The sequence below is a fragment of the Rhineura floridana genome, chromosome 4 (assembly GCF_030035675.1).
Source record: "Rhineura floridana isolate rRhiFlo1 chromosome 4, rRhiFlo1.hap2, whole genome shotgun sequence".
Lineage (NCBI taxonomy): Eukaryota > Metazoa > Chordata > Lepidosauria > Squamata > Rhineuridae > Rhineura > Rhineura floridana.
This window is the reverse complement of record NC_084483.1, coordinates 144,963,926-144,990,058: the sequence shown is the minus strand read 5'-3', so window position 1 is coordinate 144,990,058 and position 26,133 is coordinate 144,963,926. Positions and strand designations below refer to the sequence as shown.

Below are 26,133 nucleotides of genomic sequence, written 5' to 3'. Positions count from 1 at the left end.
TGCCATATGTGTCGGGCCGGTGACAACTTGAGACAGCCGCATGGTCATCATGGAGGCCATGAAGTCCCAAGCAGGAACACTAGAAGCAGCCTCAGCATGGACATTGAAATCACCCAGAACTATCGTTCTGGGCTCCTCCAATACCACAGCCGAGATGGCCTCCGCCAGCTCAGTCAGGGAAGCTGTAGAGCAGCAAGGTGGACGGTACACCAGCAGGAACCCTAGTTTCTTGTATCCTCGGCCCAACACCAGGTGCAGGCCCTCACAGCCAGCTCCAAGACAGAGAGATGCTGCGCAAAGCGCAACCACCCAGCGAGAGGAAACGATAAGCGGCGAACGATAAGTGGCCTGCTCCACGAGCTAGAGGGAGCCCCAGCTGATGAAGCGTCAAGGCCCCAGCTGACAAAGCGTCAAGGCGAGTTAAGCAGAGCAATAAGTAATAAGGGCAGCCCAAGGTCACCCTGAGCTAGGAGCCAAATCCTGAAAGAACCTATATCTTAGGAGACAGATCCTAGGAGAAGGAAGCCCATAGAAAGCTAGTTTTCAACACCACCCTAGCAGGAAAGCTTCAGGGGACACTGTAAACAAGGCTAATTCCAGTCGGAGAGAAGGGGGAAAAGAAAACTCCACCGACACATACAGGGAGAGAGTCAGCTCAGTCCTTGCTAAAAAGGGCAGCTTCAGCCTTCCTGAAACACAACCACAAGCTCTGTTTCCCTAGGTTAAAGAAAGGTCAGGCTGTTCTAGGTGGGAAAACAACAAACACAAAAGACTTGCCTGGAAGGCGCAGCCCCTTGATTAGATTAAAAGCAGCCAAAAGCTTAAACAGCCCCGCCCCTCGCTCAGGAAGGAAGGAAGCCTGAGAGAATACTAAAGAGTTAAGCCCCAGCTGATAGCCATCAGCCTCAAGTAACACATCATTGGCTGGCAGCAGTAGCTGGGAGGAACCAGCCACACATATAAAGTCAGAGCACCCTAGCGAGGGAGCCTGCTCCACGAGCTAGAGGGAGCCCCAGCTGATGAAGTGTCAAGGCGAGTTAAGCAGCAGAGCGAGTTCGGCAGCAGGGCGAGGAGGCCAGGGCCCCCCACTCTGCCCGTCTGTTCCCTGACCTCAACTAAACCGCAGTCTCCAACCCATTGACGTAATAAACCTTAAACAAAACTATGCAGGTGAGAAGCCAGCAGGGGTGTGGGGGCTTTCCAGTGTTTTGCACCGCCTGCAGCATGTACGACTATCTGCCTGTTGGACAGAAGTCGTGGGTGTGCTCTCGGTGCAATGAGCTCCTGGCTCTCCGGGAACGACTTCATTTCCTTGAGGCCAAGGTGGCGGACCTGGAAAAGCTGAGAAAGGCAGAGAGGTGTGTGGAGGAGGCCTTCAGGGACGATATAGCTGTGTCCCACTCCAACGATGATAGCTCTCCTGCTATCATGGACAACGATGGTCTCGGGGAAGGAGAGCATCCAGCTGAGGAAGAGGGAAACGATCCCTTAGAAGGGACACATTCCTTGGGGGATGAGCAGCTATCCTCTCGTGCCGAGGATATATCTCCAGGGGGTGGAGGGATCCTTGTAGTGGGTGATTCGATCATTAGGAACATAGACAGTGGGGTGTGTGATGGGCGTGTAAACCGCAAGGTGTTTTGCCTGCCTGGTGCGAAGGTTGCGGATATCGCCCGTCGTTTAGATAGTTTGGTAGACAGTGCTGGGAAGGAGTCAGTGGTCGTGGTGCACGTTGGCACCAACGACATGGGGAAATGCAGCCGTGAGGTCCTGGAAGCAAAATTTAGGATGCTAGGTAGGATGCTGAAAGCCAGGACCTCCAAGGTGGCTTTCTCTGAAATGCTACCGGTTCCACGCGCAGGACCAGCCAGACAGGCCCAGCTTCGCAGTCTCAATGCGTGGATGAGACGATGGTGTCGGGTGGAAGGGTTCGGATTTGTTAGGCACTGGGGAACATTTTGGGACAAGCCGGGCCTGTACAAAAGGGACGGGCTCCACTTGAACCAGAATGGAACCAGACTGCTGGCACTTAAAATTAAAAAGGTAGCAGAGCAGCTTTTAAACTGACTGAGGGGGGAAACCCGACAGGAGCTGAGAAAGGTCCGGTTCGGAATAAACCTCCCCCCTGGGATAAAAACCAAAGAAATGATGAAATGTTAAAAGGGGTAGGCCTAGAAGTAGGCATTGTGAGAGCAGGGGCACAGGATATAAATTCAGAAGAGCAAAATTACCACAGGCCTAACCACAAGTGCCAAAGACACTTGAAGAGAGACACTGCTTACAAGTGCCTGTACGCTAATGCTAGGAGCCTCCGAACCAAGATGGGAGAACTGGAGTGCTTGGTCTTAGAGAAGAGCATTGATATAGTGAGCATAACGGAGACCTGGTGGAATGGAGAAAACCAGTGGGATACGGTTATCCCTGGATATAAACTATATCGGAAGGACAGGGAAGGACGTATTGGTGGCGGAGTCGCTCTATACGTGAAAGAAGGCATTGAATCCAGCAAGCTCGAAACCCCAAAAGAGGCAGACTCCTCCACAGAATCGTTGTGGGTGGTGATACCGTGCCCCAGGAGGGACTTAATACTGGGAACGATCTATCGTCCCCCTGATCAAAATGCTCAGGGAGACCTTGAGATGAGATATGAAATTGAGGAAGCATCCAAACTAGGAAATGTGGTAGTAATGGGTGACTTCAACTACCCGGACATAGACTGGCTGCATATGTGTTCCAGTCATGACAAAGAAGCAAAGTTTCTAGATATTCTAAATGACTATTCCCTAGACCAGTTGGTCATGGAACCGACCAGAGGGACGGCAACCCTGGACTTAATCCTCAGTGGGGACCGGGACCTGGTGCGAGATGTAAGTGTTGTTGAACCGATTGGGAGCAGTGACCACAGTGCTATTAAATTAAACATACATGTAACTGGCCAATTGCCAAGAAAATCCAACACGGTCACATTTGACTTCAAAAGAGGAAACTTCACAAAAATGAGGGGACTGGTAAAAAGAAAGCTGAAAAACAAAGTCCAGAGGGTCACATCACTCGAAAATGCTTGGAAGTTGTTTAAAAACACTATATTAGAAGCTCAACTGGAGTGCATACCGCAGATCAGAAAAGGTACCGCCAGGGCCAAGAAGATGCCAGCATGGTTAATGAGCAAAGTCAAGGAAGCTCTTAGAGGCAAAAAGTCTTCCTTCAGAAAATGGAAGTCTTGTCCGAATGAAGAAAATAAAAAAGAACACAAACTCTGGCAAAAGAAATGCAAGAAGACAATAAGGGATGCTAAAAAAGAATTTGAGGAGCACATTGCTAAGAACATAAAAACCAACAACAAAAAATTCTATAAATACATTCAAAGCAGGAGACCATCTAGGGAGACAATTGGACCCTTGGATGATAAGGGAGTCAAAGGTGTCCTAAAGAACGATAAGGAGATTGCAGAGAAGCTAAATGAATTCTTTGCATCTGTCTTCACAGTGGAAGATATAGGGCAGATCCCTGAACCTGAACTAACATTTGCAGGAAGGGATTCTGAGGAACTGAGACAAATAGTGGTAACGAGAGAGGAAGTTCTAAGCTTAATGGACAATATAAAAACTGACAAATCACCGAGCCCGGATGGCATCCACCCGAGAGTTCTCAAAGAACTCAAATGTGAAATTGCTGATCTGCTAACTAAAATATGTAACTTGTCCCTTGGGTCCTCCTCCGTGCCTGAGGACTGGAAAGTGGCAAATGTAACGCCAATCTTCAAAAAGGGATCCAGAGGGGATCCCGGAAATTACAGGCCAGTTAGCTTAACTTCTGTCCCTGGAAAACTGGTAGAAAGTATGATTAAAGCTAGATTAACTAAGCACATAGAAGAACAAGCCTTGCTGAAGCAGAGCCAGCATGGCTTCTGCAAGGGAAAGTCCTGTCTCAGTAACCTATTAGAATTCTTTGAGAGTGTCAACAAGCATATAGATAGAGGTGATCCAGTGGACATAGTGTACTTAGACTTTCAAAAAGCGTTTGACAAGGTACCTCACCAAAGGCTTCTGAGGAAACTTAGCAGTCATGGAATAAGAGGAGAGGTCCTCTTGTGGATAAGGAATTGGTTAAGAAGCAGAAAGCAGAGAGTAGGAATAAACGGACAGTTCTCCCAATGGAGGGCTGTAGAAAGTGGAGTCCCACAAGGATCGGTATTGGGACCTGTACTTTTCAACTTGTTCATTAATGACCTAGAATTAGGTGTGAGCAGTGAAGTGGCCAAGTTTGCTGACGACACTAAATTGTTCAGGGTTGTTAAAACAAAAAGGGATTGCGAAGAGCTCCAAAAAGACCTCTCCAAACTGAGTGAATGGGCGGAAAAATGGCAAATGCAATTCAATATAAACAAGTGTAAAATTATGCATATTGGAGCAAAAAATCTTAATTTCACATATACGCTCATGGGGTCTGCACTGGCGGTGACCGACCAGGAGAGAGACCTCGGGGTTGTAGTGGACAGCACGATGAAAATGTCGACCCAGTGTGTGGCAGCTGTGAAAAAGGCAAATTCCATGCTAGCAATAATTAGGAAAGGTATTGAAAATAAAACAGCCGATATCATAATGCCGTTGTATAAATCTATGGTGCGGCCGCATTTGGAATACTGTGTACAGTTCTGGTCGCCTCATCTCAAAAAGGATATTCTAGAGTTGGAAAAGGTTCAGAAGAGGGCAACCAGAATGATCAAGGGGATGGAGCGACTGCCTTACGAGGAAAGGTTGCAGCATTTGGGGCTTTTTAGTTTAGAGAAAAGGCGGGTCAGAGGAGACATGATAGAAGTGTATAAAATTATGCATGGCATTGAGAAAGTGGATAGAGAAAAGTTCTTCTCCCTCTCTCATAATACTAGAACTCGTGGACATTCAAAGAAGCTGAATGTTGGAAGATTCAGGACAGACAAAAGGAAGTACTTCTTTACTCAGCGCATAGTTAAACTATGGAATTTGCTCCCACAAGATGCAGTAATGGCCACCAGCTTGGATGGCTTTAAAAGAAGATTAGACAAATTCATGGAGGACAGGGCTATCAATGGCTACTAGCCATGATGGCTGTGCTGTGCCACCCTAGTCAGAGGCAGCATGCTTCTGAAAACCAGTTGCCGGAAGCCTCAGGAGGGGAGAGTGTTCTTGCACCCGGGTCGTGCTTGCGGGCTTCCCCCAGGCACCTGGTTGGCCACTGTGAGAACAGGATGCTGGACTAGATGGGCCACTGGCCTGATCCAGCAGGCTTTTCTTATGTTCTTATGTTCTTAGATTTCCTGATGACAGAGATGGAAGTTCTGTAGACCAAAGCAATTCCTCCCCCCCATCCCTGCAGCCTGTGCTGGTGCTGCACCAAGTATCCAGGTGGGCAAAGTTGGGTCAGATCAACTCTTCTCAGCTCACCCACCCAGGTCTCAGTATGCACACCAAATCAGCACCTTCATCCACGATCAAAATATGGATGAGTATGGTCTTATTGTGTACCAATTTGGCGTTAAACAACAACACACACAGGCTAGTGGTCACAGCAGATGTGCAATGAGGAACCTATCCATGAGAGGAGTGGGAGGGAGGAACAAGGCGTAGATAGCGTTCCCCTCATCTTCTATGGTAATTCACCACCCCTATGGCTATACATCCCTCTACCCGTGATCACTGAAATTGGGGTGGTATCACCCATGTCCCTCCTTACTAAGCCTCCTCCTAAACACCTGATATGGACCCAACAAGAGCCCACCAACAAAACCCATCTGAGCCAATTATCCCAGTATGCCTCTGCGAAAATTGGAAACACTCAGACCCACTCAATATTTTTCACACAGGGCACATCTACTCCCCCTCTGTCTCACACCCAGGGAGGGCCAGCCTTCTGCCAGTTACAGACCCTCACTCTGACGGCATCTGGCAACTTTCTCCTATCATTCAGTTCACTGCACAGGCTCTCACCCTGCGCAGGAACTACACATGAGCCATACACCCTCCCCACTACCAATCTCTCCCAGACTGGTTAGGAAAAAAGAAATAGATGAGGGTAGTCCCCTTGCCATTGGGACTCCCTAAGGGGTTCCCCAAGGTGCGATGCCCTTTGGTGTCTCACCTTTTGTGGCAACCCCAGCAGCAGTAGACCCACCACCCAAGGGCAGCCGGGCTTATATGCCTCCTGACCCAGCCAGGAGCTGACGCAAGAGGCTGCAAGGTTAACTGCAGCCTCTCTCTGGAGCCAGGGTCAGGCAGGGGGTCCCAGTCCTTGCAGCACTTACCAGGGACTTCAGCTGTCTCAAAATACAGCAACCCAGAGAAGCAAGCACCCAGATGCTCAGATACTCACTCCCAGGTCAGATCTGCTTCAGTCCCCCTAGTGCTGCAGCTGTTTGTCTACAGAGGCTGGTTCAGTAAGATGTCATTTCATCCATTTTGTTCCAAGTAACCTTTCAGATCTATAAAGCAGTCTTTCAACCATTTGAAGCAATGACAATATTACGGTTTTTGCATACCAGACCCCTATGTAATCAATGAGACTGCATTGAAACATCCTTACCAGAAAGAACAACCTCAATGAGGTCACCTTCACGTATTTCTTCAGCCGATGTAATTCGCTGCAAAATATTTTCTGAGTTCAGGTCATGGCGGAAGAGGAGAATTTTGTCATACATGCCAAAAAAACCACACTCTGGAAACTGCAAAAACAAAAAAGGAGAGTCCAAATTAGAACAAGCCATAATTTGCCAATCTCAAACTGACGGTGTTATTTCCAATTGCTACTACAGAAGCATGAATGCATGTATTCTTTAGAACATATCAATCCTATAAATATATTAACAGCTTCTGAAAAATAGATGTGTTGATAAAGATAAACTGCAAAGTTTCTGTGCTGTTTTCTTATTGGCCTTGATGGAGTAGTTAGTAATGATTATGAGCTACACTGTGTAAAAACAATTATCCATTAAACAATATACTGTATTTTTCTAGTTAAGGTGTTGGACTACGACCTGGGAGACCAGGGTTTGAATCCCCATATAGCCGTGAAGCTCACTGGGTGACCTTGGGCCAGTCACTGCCTCTCAGCCTCATGAAAACCCTATTCATAGGGTCGCCATAAGTCGGAATCGACTTGAAGGCAGTACATTTACATTTAGAATTCAATCTAAGAGACATAAGACAAAAGGAAAGTGGTTATTGGGGGGGCAGGAAAAAGAGAAAACTCAGGCACTATTTCTTAATTACATAGTGACCAGCTAGAAGAGAAATATTTCAAAGAGAAGAGGAGCCAAAAATTGCTGGCCTTTCAGCAGAGCCCATGGGGAGATCCCACACCACCATCTCTCTCCCTCTCCTACAGCCTGATGAAATCTGTTTCCGATAAAGAAAACGATAGGCAAGAAAATTTTGTTCAACATGTCATACAGATCTTGTGAATAAAAGTAGCATTTCACATTGTTCCATATTCTAGGCTAACTGTTCCTACCTTCAGTGTGAGGGATGGGGCCATTTTCACTTGTTTGGGGATGAGACAGGATTAGAAATATGAATGCCTGGAAAAGATTTTCCCCTACATCTTTCTTTTTGTTCCCCCCCGCCTCAAAAAAAACTTTGATTATGACATGGTGAAAAGATATAGAAGCTTGTTTCAGTCCGGGCAAAATTTCAATTTTTAAAAAAGGTAAAGGTGTCCCCGCACTTATAATGCGAGTCGTTTCCGACTCTTAGGGTGACGTCTTGCGAGGTTTACTAGGCAGACCGTATATATGGGGTGGGATTGCCAGTTCCTTCCCCGGCCTTTCTTTACCCCCCAGCATATGCCAGGTACTCATTTTACCGACCACAGATGGATGGAAGGCTGAGTGGACCTCGACCCCTTTTACCGGAGATTTGACTTCCTCCTTCTGTTGGAATCGAACTCCGGCCGTGAGCAGAGCTTCGGCTGCATTACCACCACTTACCACTCTGCACCACAGAGTTTTTAGATGATAAATACTACAAATATGAAAAATTGGAAGAAGCAGAAATTGACACTAATAGCTCAGAAACTCAACTTAAATTTCATATAGTATTCATTGAGCCTTGGTTCTCCCCTTCTCTGCTCTTTTTATGGAAATGAGTGCATTAGGTAAGCACCTTGAAAACAATGCAGTGATTACTAGGAGCCAACATGGATTTACAAAGAACAAATCCTGCCAAACTAATCTTATCTCATTATTTGATTGGGTAACCTCCCTTGTAGACTGTGGGAATGCTGTGGACATAATATATCGTGAATTCAGCAAAGCTATTGACAGAGTGCCCCATGATATTCTGATTAGCAAGCTAACTAAATGTGGGCTGGATGGAACAACTATCAGGTGGATCCATAGTTGGCTCCAGAATCATACTCAAAGAGTGCTTATCAATGGTTCCTTCTCAAACTGGGCAGAAGTAACGAGTGGGGTACCACAGGGCTCGGTCCTGGGCCCAGCGCTCTTCAACATTTTTATTAATGACTTGGATGAGGAGGTATAGAGCATGCTTATCAAATTTGCAGATTATACAAAATTGGGGGGCATAGCTAATACTGTGAAAGACAGAAACAAAATTCGAAGGGACCTTGATAGGCTGGAGCATTGGGCTGAAAACAACAGAAATTCAACAAGGATAAATGCAAAGTTCTACACTTAGGAAAAAGAAACCAAATGCACAGTTATAAGATGGGGGATACTTGGCTCAGTAATACGACATGTGAGAAGGATCTTGGAATTGTCATTGATCACAAGCTGAATATGAGCCAACAGTGTGATGCGGCTGCAAAAAAGGTAAATGCTATATTAGGCTGCATTAACAGAAGTATAGTTTCCAAATCGTGTGAAGTATTAGTTCCCCCTATTCAGCACTGGTTAGGCCTCATCTTGAGTGCTGTGTCCAGGTCTGGTCTCCTCACTTCAAGAAGGATGCAGACAAACTGGAACAGGTTCAGAGGAGGGCAACAAGGATGATCAGGAGACTGGAAACAAAGCCCTATGAGGAGAGACTGAAAGAACTTGCCATGTTTAGCCTGAAGAAGAGAAGACTGAGGGGAGATATGATAGCACTCTTCAAGTACATGAAAGGTTGTCACATAGAGGAGGGCCGGGATCTCTTCTCAATCGTCCCAGAGTGCAAGACACAGAATAATGGACTCCAGTTGCAGGAAGCCAGATTTCAACTGGACATCAGGAAAAACTTCCTGTTAGAGCCATACAACAATGGAACCAATTACCTAGAGAGGTAGTGGGCCCTCCGACACTGGAGACATTCAAGAGGCAGTTGGACAGCCATCTGTCGGGAATGCTTTGATTTGGATTCCTGCATTGAGCAGGGGGTTGGACTTGATGTGATTCTATGATGTGATTCTATGATTCTATGTCCGCTTGACATGTTGAAAAACTGGAGGAGGCATAATGTAGAAGCTACTATGTTTTTCATCTGTTTTTAACTCAATGTTGGTTTTATTTTGAATGTTTTTAAATACCTGTCTTTAACTGTTTTTTGCCAATAATTTTATCGCTTAATTCCTTCTGTAAACTGCTTTGTGTTTAAAGCATTATATAAATGTTGTAAGTAAAATACATAAATACATTTCAGAGTTACTGTGGCCCTAGGGTCTCTTTCCACTTTTAGGAACAACGGAATCTACTGTCTCAGGCCATTTGGTACCATCTAACTCAGTACTGGTGACATGGACTAGCATTGGCTCTCCAGGATTCCAGGCAATAGTCTCTTCCAGAGATTGGATTTTGGACCTTTGCATGCAAAGCATGTCCCCTACCACTGAGCTACAGCCCTTCCCCTGTTTAAAAAAGTATCTTTTAAAAATTTTCTTTTCAATTCACTAATGTATGCATAGCACACCTAGGGCAGATCTACACCATTGATTTAAAACACATTCAGTACACATTTGAAGCACATGAATCCCACCATTGAATTGTAGAAACTGTAGTTGGTGGTGAGAACTATAACTGTGAGGGGGAAATGACAATTTCCAGGATTCTTTGGGGGAAGTCATGTACTTTAAATGCAAGTTGGATGTACTTTAATTGAATTGTGTGGATCTGCTTCATAAACTTTGCCTGCATATATATCGTTTTAATTAATTTTTTTAAATGGAAATCAACTATAAAGTTTACTGGGTGACTATGGACTACTCACCATCTCTCAACCTTATCTGCCCCTCAGGGTGAAAACAACAGAGGGGAACCATGGCCACCCCAAGGAAGAAGGGCACACTTAAAATGTAGAGGAAATAATAACGTATAACCATAGTGTGAAATCAGTTACTTATCAGGACATAAGATGAAGAAATATTTATATAAGCATGACTGTCAAAGATGTTTATTATTTACACAACCTAGATATTTATAGGGCAATCCTATGCATGTTTACTCAGAAGCAAGTCCCAATGTATTCAATGGGGCTTATTTATTTTATTTATTTATTAAATTTATATACCGCCCGACTAGCATAGCTCTCTGGGCGGTGAACAACAGATTAATACAAAATACAATAAAATCCAATAAAATGAACCACAAAGTACAGAGAATGGGAGATCTAAAAACAATTACAATACAATTTAAAACAGAATTAAGTTAGATTAAAAACCCTGGAAAAGAGGAAGGTTTTAACCTGGCGCCGAAAAGACAGCAGCGTCGGCACCAGGCATACCTCATCGGGGAGACTGTTCCACAGTTACTCAAGTAAGGAAGCGTGCACAGGACTACAGCCGCAAGTGATAAGGAACTTCACTCACCCCACACAAAATTCAGAATCATGTAACTTTAAGCAGTTTTGCAACAGTTTTATACTTCTTTTAGGATTTGGATTTTAAAGGGAACTTGTGAGCTGCCTTGGTTTCCAGTTGGCAACCCTACCTCACAGGGTTGTTGGAAAGACTCCACACACACGCACGTGCACACACGCACGCACACACACACACTGGAGATGTAAACATGCATACCCCCATATAATAGTTTATTGTCAAAACCAGTTGGACATTGCAGAACATTAAAAAAAATATCAGTATTGGTTTCCTATAAAATAAAAACAGTGACATCTAAGTAAGCCCTAATTGCTTTAAAAATAGGATTGGAGTGGGAGAGAAAGATTTACAATATAAACACAATCCTTTGCTATGTTCACTCAAAAGTCCCATTAATTTACAGCATAATCCTAACCATGTCTACTCAAAAGTCCCATTGAATTCAATGGGGTTTACCCCCAGTATACAGCTTTACTCCCAGAAAAAGAGGTATAGGATTAAAGCTTCATTTTGGAAAAGTTTTCAGAACAGGCTATGAATTAGATAAATAAATTGTCCTCTTCAATAGCCCAGGAAAATATACACTTGATTGACACCTCATAATTAGAAAAGTATAACACACTGTGATGGCATCATAAGCTGCATGTACATTTCTGTTCAAAAATTATTTAAAAGAGAAAATGTATAATATGCTATTTTTGCACATAATTTAAAAAACCCTGCATGTACACTTTTATTATAATCATAACTGAAATTGTTTACTGTGCCTGGCTGCTGTGATTTTTTGTTCTAGATCTCCATGCAGAGAGAAAGGGATTTTTGCTACTGCTATAAAGCTATAAACTTACTCAATTTATGAAATTTTCAGACAAGCAGGAAAAGGCAATGAACTTGCAATGGGTTCTAGCTATTGCCTGGAGGTCAACAAATTCCTTGTCAATCACAACTCTCACTTCAAATATTGGCTACAAAGCTGAAAGGGCAAATTTAGAGCAACCACCTATGATCTCATTTAACAGAAATTGTAGGGTGGGAGCTGACATTTTGGAGGATATCTCTTGAACCAGACCACTTAGAAACTTATTTTTTAAAAAAAGAAAGCCGAGAGTCTGGAGATTGGGGTGACTCACCCAGAAAATTGGAGAGAGGACCCCAGAAATTCAGTCTCTGGGTGAAAACTAGAGACCTGGCAACCCCATGCATAATACATTTTATGTTCCTAAACTATGTGACTTTTGATCTATCAGGGGTGCAAAAATAGTAAGTACTGCATATTTTTCCATTTCCCCCCACATTTGTGGGTTTTTGCCATGGTTTCAAATTTTCAGAACTTTTACATCTCTAGTTAGGATATAGTCCATCTCCAAAACTGGCTAGGGGTAGGGAAAAGAGCATGTTTCTCTAGGTTCCTTGGAAATTGCTGCCATATTGGGGGGAGGGTGACATTTGGAGAAAGTCTCCACTGGGGTGCTGGGAATTGATAATGGGGCTCCTCCTCATCTCCCACTAGCTTCTCCTCTTCTTTGCTTGGAAGCCATTATGAAGCTTGTCTTTGTGCCACTAGAATTCCCTACATCATGAATCCCAGCACTCCATATAAATACCTGGGCAGGTGCTACCAAAGGGTCTTGCCACTTTGATAAAGAACAACACTGCAAGGTGGAACAGCTTACCAATAATTTGTTTGCTAACATTGTTTGTCATTACTGAAGCTTAAGCTAGTGAGCCTTCTAATTTTTATTGAGGACGTTATGAATACACAGCAAATACTCTCTATTTGCTGATTAGAATCTACCTGCCTGAATTAAACAACTCTACTAACTCACTGAATTACATCTACTTCTATACACTGACTTACAAATCTCCTGCTCACAGAGCTCCGATTGATTTTTGCAATCCCCTCCCACACTTTCCCCCAGCTCAGCCCACTCAGCAGGATCCTCTTATCCTTAGGAGAGGCTTTTCAGGAGGTGGAAAAGTCACCTTCCACCACCACCACCAGCATTTCTGTGAACCCAAGCCATCATGTTCAAGTAAACACAACTCAAATTAAAATTAGTATGTATGCAGATTTTATGATTTCTGTGAAACAACCATAACGTTCACTCTGTTTTTCTTCAAATTATAGCATTTCTACAATCAAAATGTTACTGTTTATAAGTTTTATTTTTATTCATATTTTTACTGCTTCAGTAAGATTGTCAAGAACTGGAAAACTTGCAGATGCTATTAGACAGGATTGAGGCTCTTACTAAACGGGTCCCAATACATAAAAATGGACTTGCAGTCCCAAATTTGTAACTATACTATGAACCCACACCATTATGCTTGCTATATTCAGAGATATCACAAAATACTGACAAAACAAACAATTAGAACAACTGTACATTGCTCCATTGGATCTCTAACAGAGATAAAGATAACCAAGTACAGCTGAAATTAATCGCACAACAACTTCTGAAAACATGGGATATGTATAAAGAAAAACAAAGCCAATCATTTACATGCTTTATACAATTGGGAGCTAAATAAAGTGTCAGCATATGGTGAACTGATGGTATTATCCAGACTCAAACACAGAGAAATAGCTTCTCTCCCCTCTTCCAGCTTTAGTACTTTCAAATGAGGATTTCCTCCTGGATGAATTAGGTTCTACCTATATACTTCGGAAGTAACAGCTTGGGAAGTTTTAATTACAAGCAGTGAATTTAAACATCTCTTGGCAAAGATCTAAATTCTAATTAGTAGCTTTAGTTAACAGAAGGTAAAAGTTTAAGGAACTATGGAAAAGCAATCTGGGAATTATATCAGAACCTAAATGAAACAATTCTTCATTCTATAAAGTTATCAGCTTTAAGTTCTCTGCCCAGGATATAATATAAGTTATTGTTACTCTGGTGCTTAACACCAGCCAGCATGATATTTTCCGCTTCATTTTTTAGAAGCCATAAATGCAGGGTTCCACACAGGCAGAGCTTCTTCATATGTGGTACAGATGTCAGATGGCTCAACATTATTGGAAGCAAATATAATCCCACAAATTATAGGATATTAAACATTCCTGGGATGTCATTAATGTCATAGAACAAGCAATACCTAACATTCCAAAGTTTCTCATAATGAATCCATTGATTGCTGGTAAATATGTTTCGACCCATTCTTCTTCAATTCAGGAATAGGTATTGAAATGCCATGACTGGGCAGAAAATGATAAATTAATAGATGCAATTCAGAGAAGAACTGGGTCCCAACTGACAATCCCACTTGAGAAATGGTTTTATTTATTTTATTTATTATTTTATTTATATCCCACCCTTTCTCCCAGCAGGAGCCCAGGGCGGCAAACAATGGTTCTGTTTTATTTCTTATTGCAACTTTCATTGTGGAGGAATAGATGTTTATTTAACTACTGTTTTATTGGTATATGAAAAACAGCTCATTTTATGAACTGTTTTATGAACCAAAATAATAGCTGCCACAGTTGCAACCATATTTTCATCAAACAGGCTGGCCAACACAAATTCCAGCTACCGGACTAGCTTCATAACACCAGCCAACACCTCAGTTTGTCTCTCATTTCCACTACTCTTCCCTCTGCCCTGACTACCATAGCCTAGAGGTCCTCTTCTTGGAACGGCTGCCTCTTCTCAATAATTGGTACTTTCCTATGACTCATGTTGCACTATCCATTAATGTTTGCATCTGTGCGGAACAGAAAGGGAACAAAATTCTATGGGACCATTGTTGGCCCACAACAAAAGATACAAACGGTTGCCCAGGACTTTACTTTTTAACTCACAGGACAACTGATATATGACAACAGTAATATTTCCAGGGCTTGGCTAACTGAACTCTGACTTCACCATCTTAGACAAGGAGAGTTGAGAACATTCATCTGTTTGCTACTATCGTAAAAGAGACTTGTTTACGAATCGGCAACTCAGAAACTTGGGTGAGTCACACTTTTTTTCGTATTATACAAAGCTAAGGAAGAAGGGAGCAATTCAAAGAACCTGCTTTATTTTTTATGACAAAAAGCTGGCTTAAAGCTGGAATTACAAAGATTAAACGGATAAGAGGCAACTTATTAGATAAGATGATTTGATTATTTGAAGGAAATATATCTGAGAATATTTTATTATTATTATTTTGGATTAATTATTTTTTTTTACGAATCTGCTGTTCGTGTATCTTACTAACTGCTGGATGCTGAGAACTGGATTTGTTTTACATTCCTGAACGTGCTGGAGATAAGAACTGTGTTTGTTAAACAGGCCTGGAATATTAACTTTTTTGTTGCTGGGAGAAAAGAAACTGTTTGCCTCTACATTGGCTAATAATAGAAAAGGTTTTTTTTTTCAAGAATGACAACTAAGAAAGCAGCCAAAGTTTTGGAGCGAAGAGTTTCAATTGATACACAGGAAGACTAGAAATAGGGCCTTTTCGGTTGTGGCTCCTGAACTATGGAATGGTCTCCCTGATGAGGTGCGCCTGGCGCCGACGCTGCTATCTTTTCAGCGCCAGGTGAAAACCTTTTTATATTCCCAGGCATTTTAATGCATATTATTATATGTATTGTTGTATTTTGCTACTGTTTGATTATTTTTGTTTACCTTTGTTGGTTTGATTCTATTGTTTTATTGTATTTATATATTCCTGATTGCTTTATTTTATGTACACCGCCCAGAGAGCCCTTGGGCTTAGGGCGGTATATAAATCAAATTAAATAAATAAATAAATAAAAGGGATGGACATGTTCCAGAAAATTATGGAGGGATTTAGTGATTTTAAACAAGAGTTGAAACAAGAGATGAAACAGGACAGACAAAAACTTAAAGATGAATTTTGCAATATGAAAAAGGATTTTAAAGATTTACAAGATCATATTAAAACAGAAGTGGGTGAGATTAAAAATAACATTGGGCAATTAACACAGGATGTAAAAAATGTTAAAGATAAGGTGCAAACCTTAGAGAATAGAATAGATATTACAAATATGGAATTGGAAAAAAATTTGGACTATATTGCTGTTATGGAACTTAGAGATAAAGAACATTGCTTGAGATTTCGTGCAATTCCTGAGGAAACAGGTGAAGATATCAGAGAGAAAATTGTTAATGTTTTGGCAAAATCCTTCGACAGGAACGAAGATCGGATGGAATTTGAAATAGACAAAGTTTATAGAATTAATTCCAGATATGCAACAATAAAAAAAATCCCAAGAGATGTGCTTATCATTTTTTAAAAAAGAGGACCAGAGATATGGTTTTGCAACATCATTTTAACAATGTCTTCAAAATTGACGGTAAAGAAATACAGGTGATGAAGGAAATTCCTGTTAGGCTTCTACGTAAGAGAAAAGATTACGCTTTCTTCACAGAAAAACTTAAACAATGTAAAATTCAATTTAGATGGGATGTTCCAGAGGGAGTGATTTTTACATTTAGACAACAGAAGTATCGATTAAATACTGTTCAAAAAGCAAGGGATTTCTTGAGAAAAGCTTCAAAAGACATGGAAGAAGATAAACTCAAAGATATGGATATAATTCCTGGGAAACAAAGTCAACAGAAACAGGTAGAGGAAGAAAAGGATGATGATGGATCAAAGGGAGCAACAGGCACAGACTTTTCTAAAATACATGCTTAAAAATGGATTACAAATATCTAACTTGGAATATAAATGGAGCTAATTTGTTGCAGAAGAGAAAGTATTTCATTATTTGAAAAAATTAAAATTGGATATAATTTGTTTACAAGAAACTCATATTAAGAAGAAAGATTCTAAATATTTAATTTGTAAAAAATTGGGTGAAGAATTTATTTCGGCAGGATTCAAAAAAAAATGGTGTGGTTCTTTATATTAATTCACAATTGTCTCCTAAATTGATATTATTGGATGATAGTGGCAGATTTGTGGGAGTTGAAATCACCATTCAGGGTACAAAAATTTTGATAGTGGGCATTTATGCTCCTAATGAAGATAAAATAAGGTTTTATACTGGACTTATGGAAAAATTATCAGAGTTTGCATATGATCATTGGTGTGTCATGGGTGATTGGAATGGGGTAATTTCACCAAAAATGGATAGACTTTCTGAGAAAAATATTAAAGAGACACAGGGCAAATTGCCGAAGATCTGTTTCGAATTGATGGAAAATTTAGAATTGGTGGATGCTTGGAGATATATAAATGACAATGCAAAGGAATTTACTTACTTTTCAGAAAGACATAAAACATTTTCGAGGATTGATATGATTTGGATGTCTAAAAATTTAGTGAAAGATATTTCCAAGATGGATGTGTTACCAAAAACCTTTTCGGATCATAATCCAGTGATATTGACTTTAAAAAAAAAAAATCTTGGATTTAGATGGAGACTAAATGAATCTTTATTACAGAATGATAAAATAGTGCAGGAATGTAAGAAGAAATTAAAAGAGTTTTTTGAACACAATTTACATAAAGGAACAGATGAAAATATTGTTTGGGATACAAGTAAAGCATTTATGAGGGGATATTTTATTAAATGTAATTCTGAATTAAAAAAGAAGAAACAACAGAAAATGCAATTGATCTTGGAAGAAATAAAACAAAAAGAGGAAGAATTGAAAAAGAATACAACTAAAGCTTCTACTGTAAATCAAATTAAAATGTTACAGAAACAAGTGTCAATGTTGACAGTTAGAGAAATTGAAAGGAAATTAAATTTTGCTAAACAAAGGACTTTTGAATTTGCAAATAAACCGGGGAAATTGCTAGCATATAAATTAAGAAAAGAACGACAAAAAAATCTTATTTTAAAGATACAAGAAGGAGATGAGATGTCGACAGACAATTTAAAAATCCAAAGGGTTTTCCATCAATATTACTCAACTTTGTACAAGTGTCAGGAAATTCCCTCAGAAAAAATAGAAGAGTATATATCCAAACAGAATTTGCCTAAAATTACAGATCTTCAGAGACAAGCTATTAATGGTCCTATTACGTCAAGAGAAATATCTGAGGCTATAAGTAAAATTAAATTAGGAAAGGCGCCAGGACCGGATGGACTATCACCAATGTATTACAAATGCTTGGAGGAGGAACTTTTACCACCTTTACAGTATACAATGAATTCTATTTTACAAGAGGGGAAGATACCGGATAGTTGGAAAAATGCCAATATGACATTAATACCTAAAGAGGAGCAGGATTTAACTAAAACAAAAAATTATCGGCCAATATCTTTACTGAATAATGACTATAAAATTTTTACAATGATTTTGGCTGAAAGAATGAAAATAATATTGCAACTATTTATTCAGGAAGATCAAGCGGGGTTTTTACCTAAAAGACAATTACGTGATAACGTCAGGAATGTTTTGAATGTGTTGGAATATCTAGAACAACGAAATGACATACAAGCTGCTTTGATTTTCTTGGATGCTGAGAAAGCATTTGATAATTTGAATTGGAAATTTATGCTTAAGGTTCTAGAGCAAATGGACTTTGGAGATAATTTTATAAAATGGATCAGATCGATTTATACATCACAGAAGGCACAGATAATTGTCAATGGGGATTTAACGGACTTATGTGAAATACAAAAGGGTACAAGACAGGGATGTCCATTGTCCCCCCCTTCTATTTATTCTGGTTTTAGAAGTGCTGCTTAGAGACATAAGGCAAGACAAAAGGATTTCGGGAATAAAGATAAAAAAAGAGGAATATAAATTGAGAGCATTTGCTGATGACTTGATAATTGTATTAGAAAATCCCTTGGAAGGAATCAAAGTATTGATGGATAAATTAGAAGAATTTGGACCATTAGCAGGATTTAAGATCAATAATCAAAAAACGAAGATGTTGGTGAAAAATTTATCTTTAAGAGATCAAAAAGAGTTAATGGAGAAGATAGATTTTAAAATAGAAGAAAAGGTGAAATATTTAGGTATCATTATGACAAATAAAAATTCAAAGTTGTTTCATAATAATTATGAAAAACTATGGACAGAGATTAAGAAAGATTTGTTAAAATGGGATAAATTACAGTTGTCATTAATGGGTAGAATATCTGTAATAAAAATGCATGTATTGCCGAGAATGATGTTTCTATTTCAAACAATACCTGTCATATCCTCTGATCTACCTTTCAAAGAAGCTGAATGTTGGAAGATTCAGGACAGACAAAAGGAAGTACTTCTTTACTCAGTTTCAAGTTAAACTATGGAATTTGCTCCCACAAGATGCAGTAATGGCCACCAGCTTGGATGGCTTTAAAAGAATATTAGACAAATTCATGGAGGACAGGGCTATCAATGGCTACTAGCTGTGATGGCTGTGCTCTGCCACCCTAGTCAGAGGCAGCATGCTTCTGAAAACCAGTTGCTGGAAGCCTCAGGAGGGGAGAGTGTTCTTGCACTCGGGTCCTGCTTGCGGGCTTCCCCCAGGCACCTGGTTGGCCACTGTGAGAACAGGATGCTGGACTAGATGGGCCACTGGCCTGATCCAGCAGGCTCTTCTTATGTTCTTATGTTCTTAATGGCAAAAAGATATTTCTAAATTTGTTTGGCAGGGGAAAAAACCAAGAGTTAAATTTAAATTATTACAAGACACCAAAGAAAGAGGAGGACTGGGATTACCAAATTTGAGACTTTATTTTGCTGCTTGTTGCTTAGTCTGGATAAAGGAATGGATTCTATTGAGGAATAAAAGATTATTGGATTTGGAGGGTCACAACCTGAAGTGGGGATGGCATGGATATCTATGGTATGATAAAGTAAAAGTTAATGTGGATTTTAATAATCATTTTATAAGACGTCCTTTGTTGAATATATGGAATAAATACAAAACAAGGTTTTTTTCAAAAATACCACTATGTGTTTCAAGTCAAGAAGCATTTTATAGAAGAGAAATGGCTGGAAAAGAGAAATGGTTAACTTACCAAGAACTATTAGAAAATGTGCATGGTGAATATATAATGAAAGAGAGAGAACAACTAATAAAGGAAGGATATAGTTCACAATGGTTTGCCTATTTACAATTGTTAGAAAGATTTAAAATGGACAAGAAAATGTATGGGTTTGAAATAAATAAATCTGATTTTGAAATAGGTTTGTGTACAAATGATGAATGCATAATTGCAAAAATGTATAATTTTTTATTAAAAATGGGCATGGAAGAAGAACAAGTAAAAGAGTGCATGGTTAAGTGGGCAAAAAAATTTGGTTATAATATACAAATGGATCAATGGGAAAATATGTGGAAAAAAGGTTTGAAATTTACATTATGCTATAATCTTAAAGAAAATTTTTATAAAATGATGTATCGTTGGTATATGACTCCAGAAAAGTTGTCAAAAATGTATAGTAATGTTTCTAATGTATGTTGGAAATGTAAACAACAAGAAGGATCTTTTTATCATATGTGGTGGTTGTATAAACAGGCAAAATTATTTTGGGCACAGATAGGTAGGATGATGCAAAAAATCTTAAAGATAAATATTCAGTCAAAACCAGAATTTTTTTTATTGGGTTTTATGGATAAACAAAAGGAAAAGAAATATGGAAGAATAATATTATATATGATCACGGCAGCAAGATTACTATATGCACAAAAGTGGAAAATGGCATCGATACCAACAATGGAAGAATGGCTATTGAAATTAATGGACTTAGTTGAGATGGACAAATTGACATGTCTTATTAGAGAAAAAATGACAGATACATTTCTTAAGGAATGGAAGCCTCTTTTGGACTTTTTGTTGAAAGAAAAAAATGAAATGATGATAATGGGATTTGACGATTAATTAAGATAGACTTTGGAAAAAAGTGAATTTTGTATGTTTTAGGAGACAGGTTTGATATATATTATATACTTATAGCTGATCTGTAACAAATCAGAAGTCAAGTTTTTCTTTTTATTTTATTTTTTTCTGTTGTATTGTTTTTGTTGTATTTGTATTTGTTTTTATAAAAATTTGAAATTATTATATAAAAAAAAAAGAGAACATTCATCTGTTTGCCAATTATAGAAAAAATATTACCGGAATTTTACCACTTGACTTCTGTTTCTTAATTTCTTCATGGCTATGTATTTCAGAGTTTGAATGGGATCACTCTATTTGTTTATTTAGGTAGGGGAAAACGTCTTTAAGTCCCCTCATCTGCACTTTCTTTGGCCTTAACAAGTATGCATGTTTCGGCTTTGAAAATGCTTTGCTCTCACACCAGCTCACCACAGCTGCCTATAAGCAAAATTAGGAAGTAGGATTTGGAAAAGTAATACACAGAGTTAAACAGGACATTCATCAGACAATGTGAAATGTAACTGCTGGAAGTAACAGCTGTATGTAGTACCTTGATCCCCAAATGCTAACCACTAAACAAGCCACCACTGGCGTGGTCGGTTCTTCCCACCACCTCCAGATGCAGAAGGATCCGTGCCTCCAGAAACAGAGAGTGCCAGGATGAGTGACTAGCAGCAGGCTGGGAGGAGCGGAGAGGGAGAGAAGATCTAAAAGGTCCCGAGAGAGGTTGCCCAGGTGAGGCTAGCCCAGGCGTGACATGCAGAACCCCAAGTCCAGTGCCTGGTGTCTTCCGTGCTGTCATTTTCTAGGAATGCCTTTTACCAGTTTTGGATGGCATTCGAGCTGCAACTGTTGCAGGGATACCTGGCGACAGCGGTCTGTGCATTGGCAATTCTATTTTATATAACCTCTAGACCTTCCTCTTTCAACAAGACTTTTAAGTAGAGACGTTACCCCAGTCTGCATCTGTGTTGGAGCTGCTTTCTAAAGATGTTTTTAAATGCATTTTTTAAAAACATGTTTTTTAAGGTGTTTTGTTTTTAAGATGTTTTTTTCTTAAGATGTTTTATAGATTTTTTAAGTGTTTTGTTGCTTGTATGCAGCCCTAGGTTCCTTCTGGGAGGAAGGATGGGGTATTAAATAACTATGTTGGAGTAAAAGGTAGCTGGAGTGGACTGGGCCCCTTTAACCCTGCAACTGGGGCTGAACTGAAATTTAAAATGTGTTTTTAAATTTGTATATTTGTTTTTAATGTTTTTAATTGTAAACCACCCAGAGAGCTTCGGCTATGGGGTGGTATATAAATGCAATAAATAAATAAATAAATAAATATTGACATGTTTTGTCCTTCCTTGTCAGTGAACTAGAAGCTGCCACGTAACACCAGAAATAACACTGTGGTATCTTTCAACTCTGAGGCCTTCATCCTCTATCACTTTTTCACGCAGATCATCAGCACAAAATCTAATTTCTTAGGAAAGTCTATTTCTTTTTGTGTTTAACATTAAAATGCTTGACTTTTGCAACACTGGACGTCTGCATACATGCAAGTGGAAAACACAGGCAAGCCACTGTTAACCTTTACCAGATCCCCAGTTACATATCAGTTATTTTCCTCATATATACAAATGCTGAATATGGCTTTTAAAGACTTCATTGCACTGATGAAGGCATGGTCCTCTTGAGGATCTAAACTCAGTATGGCATATAGCTACTGGCCATAATGCACTGTGATTAGCTTTGCTGGCTAGGAGAAGAGGGAGTGAAAAAGGGACGATAGGTAAAAAGAGTAACCTACAAAGGGAGTAAAAGGAAAAGGGAGAAAGTTAAAGACAGGATTGGAAAACCCTGTGGACAGGGAAGATGTACAGAAGACTGCTCCTACTGCAATATCTGTAGTCCCTTACATTTATTCCTTTATCTCCTCACCATCACCCCCAAAAGGAACTGATGTAAGGTTATTTGTAGTGAGTTCTACAACAGTAAACAAATGTGTATGACAACTCTATTGCAAAGCCAGCATCTATTTGCTATCTTCTTCAGCACATAATGTCATATTCTCTGGCCTCAGTTTCCACTCTGACTCAGAGACTTTACCTGAGAAGCCATCATTCCTCACTCCAGGACAATCCAGACCAAAGAATGTGGCTTTACCTGACCCTTCATGCTCAGAAGGTGCCCCTGCACCCCATGATACAGCCCTCAGTGCTCCCATACTGTAGGAGTCAGCAGCTGCAAAATCAGAGAGTTTTGTTTTTTTTAAAAAAAAAGACAGCTCCTCAGTGGGGTCTGGATTAACATCCAATCCACACCACCCAGTATTCACAAGGCTTCCACATGCTGCCCAGATGACACCTCTCCTTGGGTGAGTTTCAGCCAGCACCAGCGACAGTGACAGAGCATGTCTTCCTTTTCCTTGCCAATTGTGATCTGACACAGCCTAACTTGGTCTTGACCATCGGACTTGTCACTGCTCTTCAGCACCTGAAGTATCACTTCTTCAATTAGAACTCCCCTGGGAGACTCAGGCCAAGCTAGGGCAGGATGGATAACTTAAGTACGTAATGTAAGAGCCATACTAGGTAAGACCAAAAGGCCCATCTCATCCAGCATTCTGTTCTCATAATGGCAAACCAAATGCCTATGGAAAACTCGCAAACAGAACATGAGCACAACAGCACTCTCCCCACTTGCAGTTCCAAGCAACTGGTATTGAAATGCATACTACAGTAGGGCCCCACTTATACGGCGGGTTAGGGACCAGGCCCCCACCGTAAAGCAGAAATTGCCGTAAAGTGGAACCCATTGACTTTAATGGGTCACATCGCACCAAAATGCCGCAAAATGGCAAAATCAGCTTTAAAACAGGGAATTTCCCCTAATTGAAAGCCGCTGCATCAGCGGAACACCGGAAAGCGGAATGCCGGAAAGCGGGGCCCTACTGTACCTTCCAACATGGAGGTAGTACATAACTTATTCTCACAGAATTTCTCTAAAATCTTTTAATGTCATACAAGCTGGTGGCCATCACTACATCTTTTGAAGCAAATTCCATAGGTTAACCATGCACTGGGTAAGAAGTAATTGCTTTTGCCTGTCCTGAATCTTCCAACATTTAGCTTAAGTAAACGGCTCTTGGTTCTCTAGACATTTTCTCCATTCTATGCAAAATTTTATACATCTTTAACACGTCCTCACCTAACTCTCATTTTTGTTCTAAAATGAAAAGCTCCAAATGTTGCAACCTTTCTTCATAAGGGAGCTGTCCTAGCCCCAGGTCATTTTGGTTGCCCTTTTCTGAACCTTGCCCAGCTCTACTATATCCTTTTTCAGAGGCAGTGGCCAGAACTGTGCACAGTATTCCAACAATGGTCGCACCATAGATATGTATAACAGCAGTGTGACATTGGCAGTTTTATTTTCAATCCTTTTCCTTGTTGGAAGTGGGGCAACAGTAACTCCAGAAGGAAGATAGAGTTAGTGTCCTCCAGGTGGCTAGGCTTGCCTACCTTTACCTGTGCTCTTCTCTACCTAACTTCCTTCCATTGTAAATTGATATGCTCAGGGAAGCTGACCAGCCTCTCTTTCCTTTGCCGTCTTCTTCGACTGTCCAAGGAGAGAGGAGACATCTCTGTCTTTGTTCTCTCTCCTGAGCTATGAGAGCAATACCCAAGTCTGGGCATTGTGCCTCCAACTTAGTCAGAACTAGGTATTCCTTTCCTATCTACTATGTATTTCTATAAATAAAGTAGCTTTTTCTTATTTTACTTACGCCTCAGTGATCTAAATGCAGGGTAAAAGCCTGCTATTTAGTAAATACACACACTAGCACACACACAGCTCAGACTGCTGAATCACTCTGCATATGTATTTCCATAATATTCCTAATGTAATGTTTCATGAGTAGTCCTGGAACTCTCACCCCTCCCAATGCCCCATATAAGAAGGATGGGAGAAGGATGTTCTCCCAATGGAGGGCTGTAGAAAGTGGAGTCCCTCAAGGATCGGTATTGGGACCTGTACTTTTCAACTTGTTCATTAATGACCTAGAATTAGGAGTGAGCAGTGAGGTGGCCAAGTTTGCTGACGACACTAAATTGTTCAGGGTTGTTAAAACAAAAAGGGATTGCGAAGAGCTCCAAAAAGACCTCTCCAAACTGAGTGAATGGGTGGAAAAATGGCAAATGCAATTCAATATAAACAAGTGTAAAATTATGCATATTGGAGCAAAAAATCTTAATTTCACATATACGCTCATGGGGTCTGAACTGGCGGTGACCGACCAGGAGAGAGACCTCGGGGTTGTAGTGGACAGCACGATGAAAATGTCGACCCAGTGTGCGGCAGCTGTGAAAAAGGCAAATTCCATGCTAGCAATAATTAGGAAAGGTATTGAAAATAAAACAGCCGATATCATAATGCCGTTGTATAAATCTATGGTGTGGCCACATTTGGAATACTGTGTACAGTTCTGGTCGCTTCATCTCAAAAAGGATATTCTAGAGTTGGAAAAGGTTCAGAAGAGGGCAACCAGAATGATCAAGGGGATGGAGCGACTCCCTTATGAGGAAAGGTTGCAGCATTTGGGGCTTTTTAGTTTAGAGAAAAGGCGGGTCAGAGGAGACATGATAGAAGTGTATAAAATTATGCATGGCATTGAGAAAGTGGATACAGAAAAGTTCTTCTCCCTCTCTCATAATACTAGAACTCGTGGACATTCAAAGAAGCTGAATGTTGGAAGATTCAGGACAGACCAAAGGAAGTACTTCTTTACTCAGCGCATAGTTAAACTATGGAATTTGCTCCAACAAGATGCAGTAATGGCCACCAGCTTAGATGGCTTTAAAAGAAGATTAGACAAATTCATGGAGGACAGGGCTATCAATGGCTACTAGCCATGATGGCTGTGCTCTGCCACCCTAGTCAGAGGCAGCATGCTTCTGAAAACCAGTTGCCGGAAGCCTCAGGAGGGGAGAGTGTTCTTGCACTCGGGTCCCCCCAGGCACCTGGTTGGCCACTGTGAGAACAGGATGCTGGACTAGATGGGCCACTGGCCTGATCCAGCAGGCTCTTCTTATGTTCTTATGTATCACAAGAATGTGAGATTCAGTATCTTAAAAGTGAAATATCCAGTTCAAAATAGAAATCAATACAGATAGAGGTTATGCACTATATTTAAAGTTTCTGTTCTCTCAAAAGTTCAGAAGTCAACACAGAAGTCAGAACAGTCTGATAAACTGAAATTCTACTTTTTATATATACATACACACATGTACTTTTTCTAGATTATATAGAATGCCTAGAATAGAATACGGAAAAGATAGTTAATGAAACTCATTTGCAATGCCCCCAAAACAATTTTGCATATACAATTGCCAAGCATCATTGCTTCAGTGTGCAACCACTAAGTACAGGAACTGTATCATGTCCTCTTTACCACCAAATATACTTCAAACAAATATCATATCAGAACACATTCTACGGGGTAGAGTCTGGTGCACCTATACATATTCCACAGGAAATATATACAACAGTCCAACAGCCCAGGAAGTAGGTGG

The 26,133-nt window shown here is 40.4% G+C and overlaps 1 protein-coding gene across 3 annotated transcripts in view; it reads right to left on the bottom strand.

The window, feature by feature from the left end:
- The window catches only part of PRKD3 (protein kinase D3), a 102,298-nt gene that overhangs the window by 37,830 nt on the left and 38,335 nt on the right, over positions 1-26,133 (bottom strand). For all 3 annotated transcript variants that reach the window (XM_061624665.1, XM_061624664.1, XM_061624667.1), the window contains one exon: positions 6,559-6,697. In XM_061624665.1, coding sequence (XP_061480649.1) covers positions 6,559-6,697 — 139 coding nt within the window. The remainder of the gene's footprint in view (positions 1-6,558; positions 6,698-26,133) is intronic.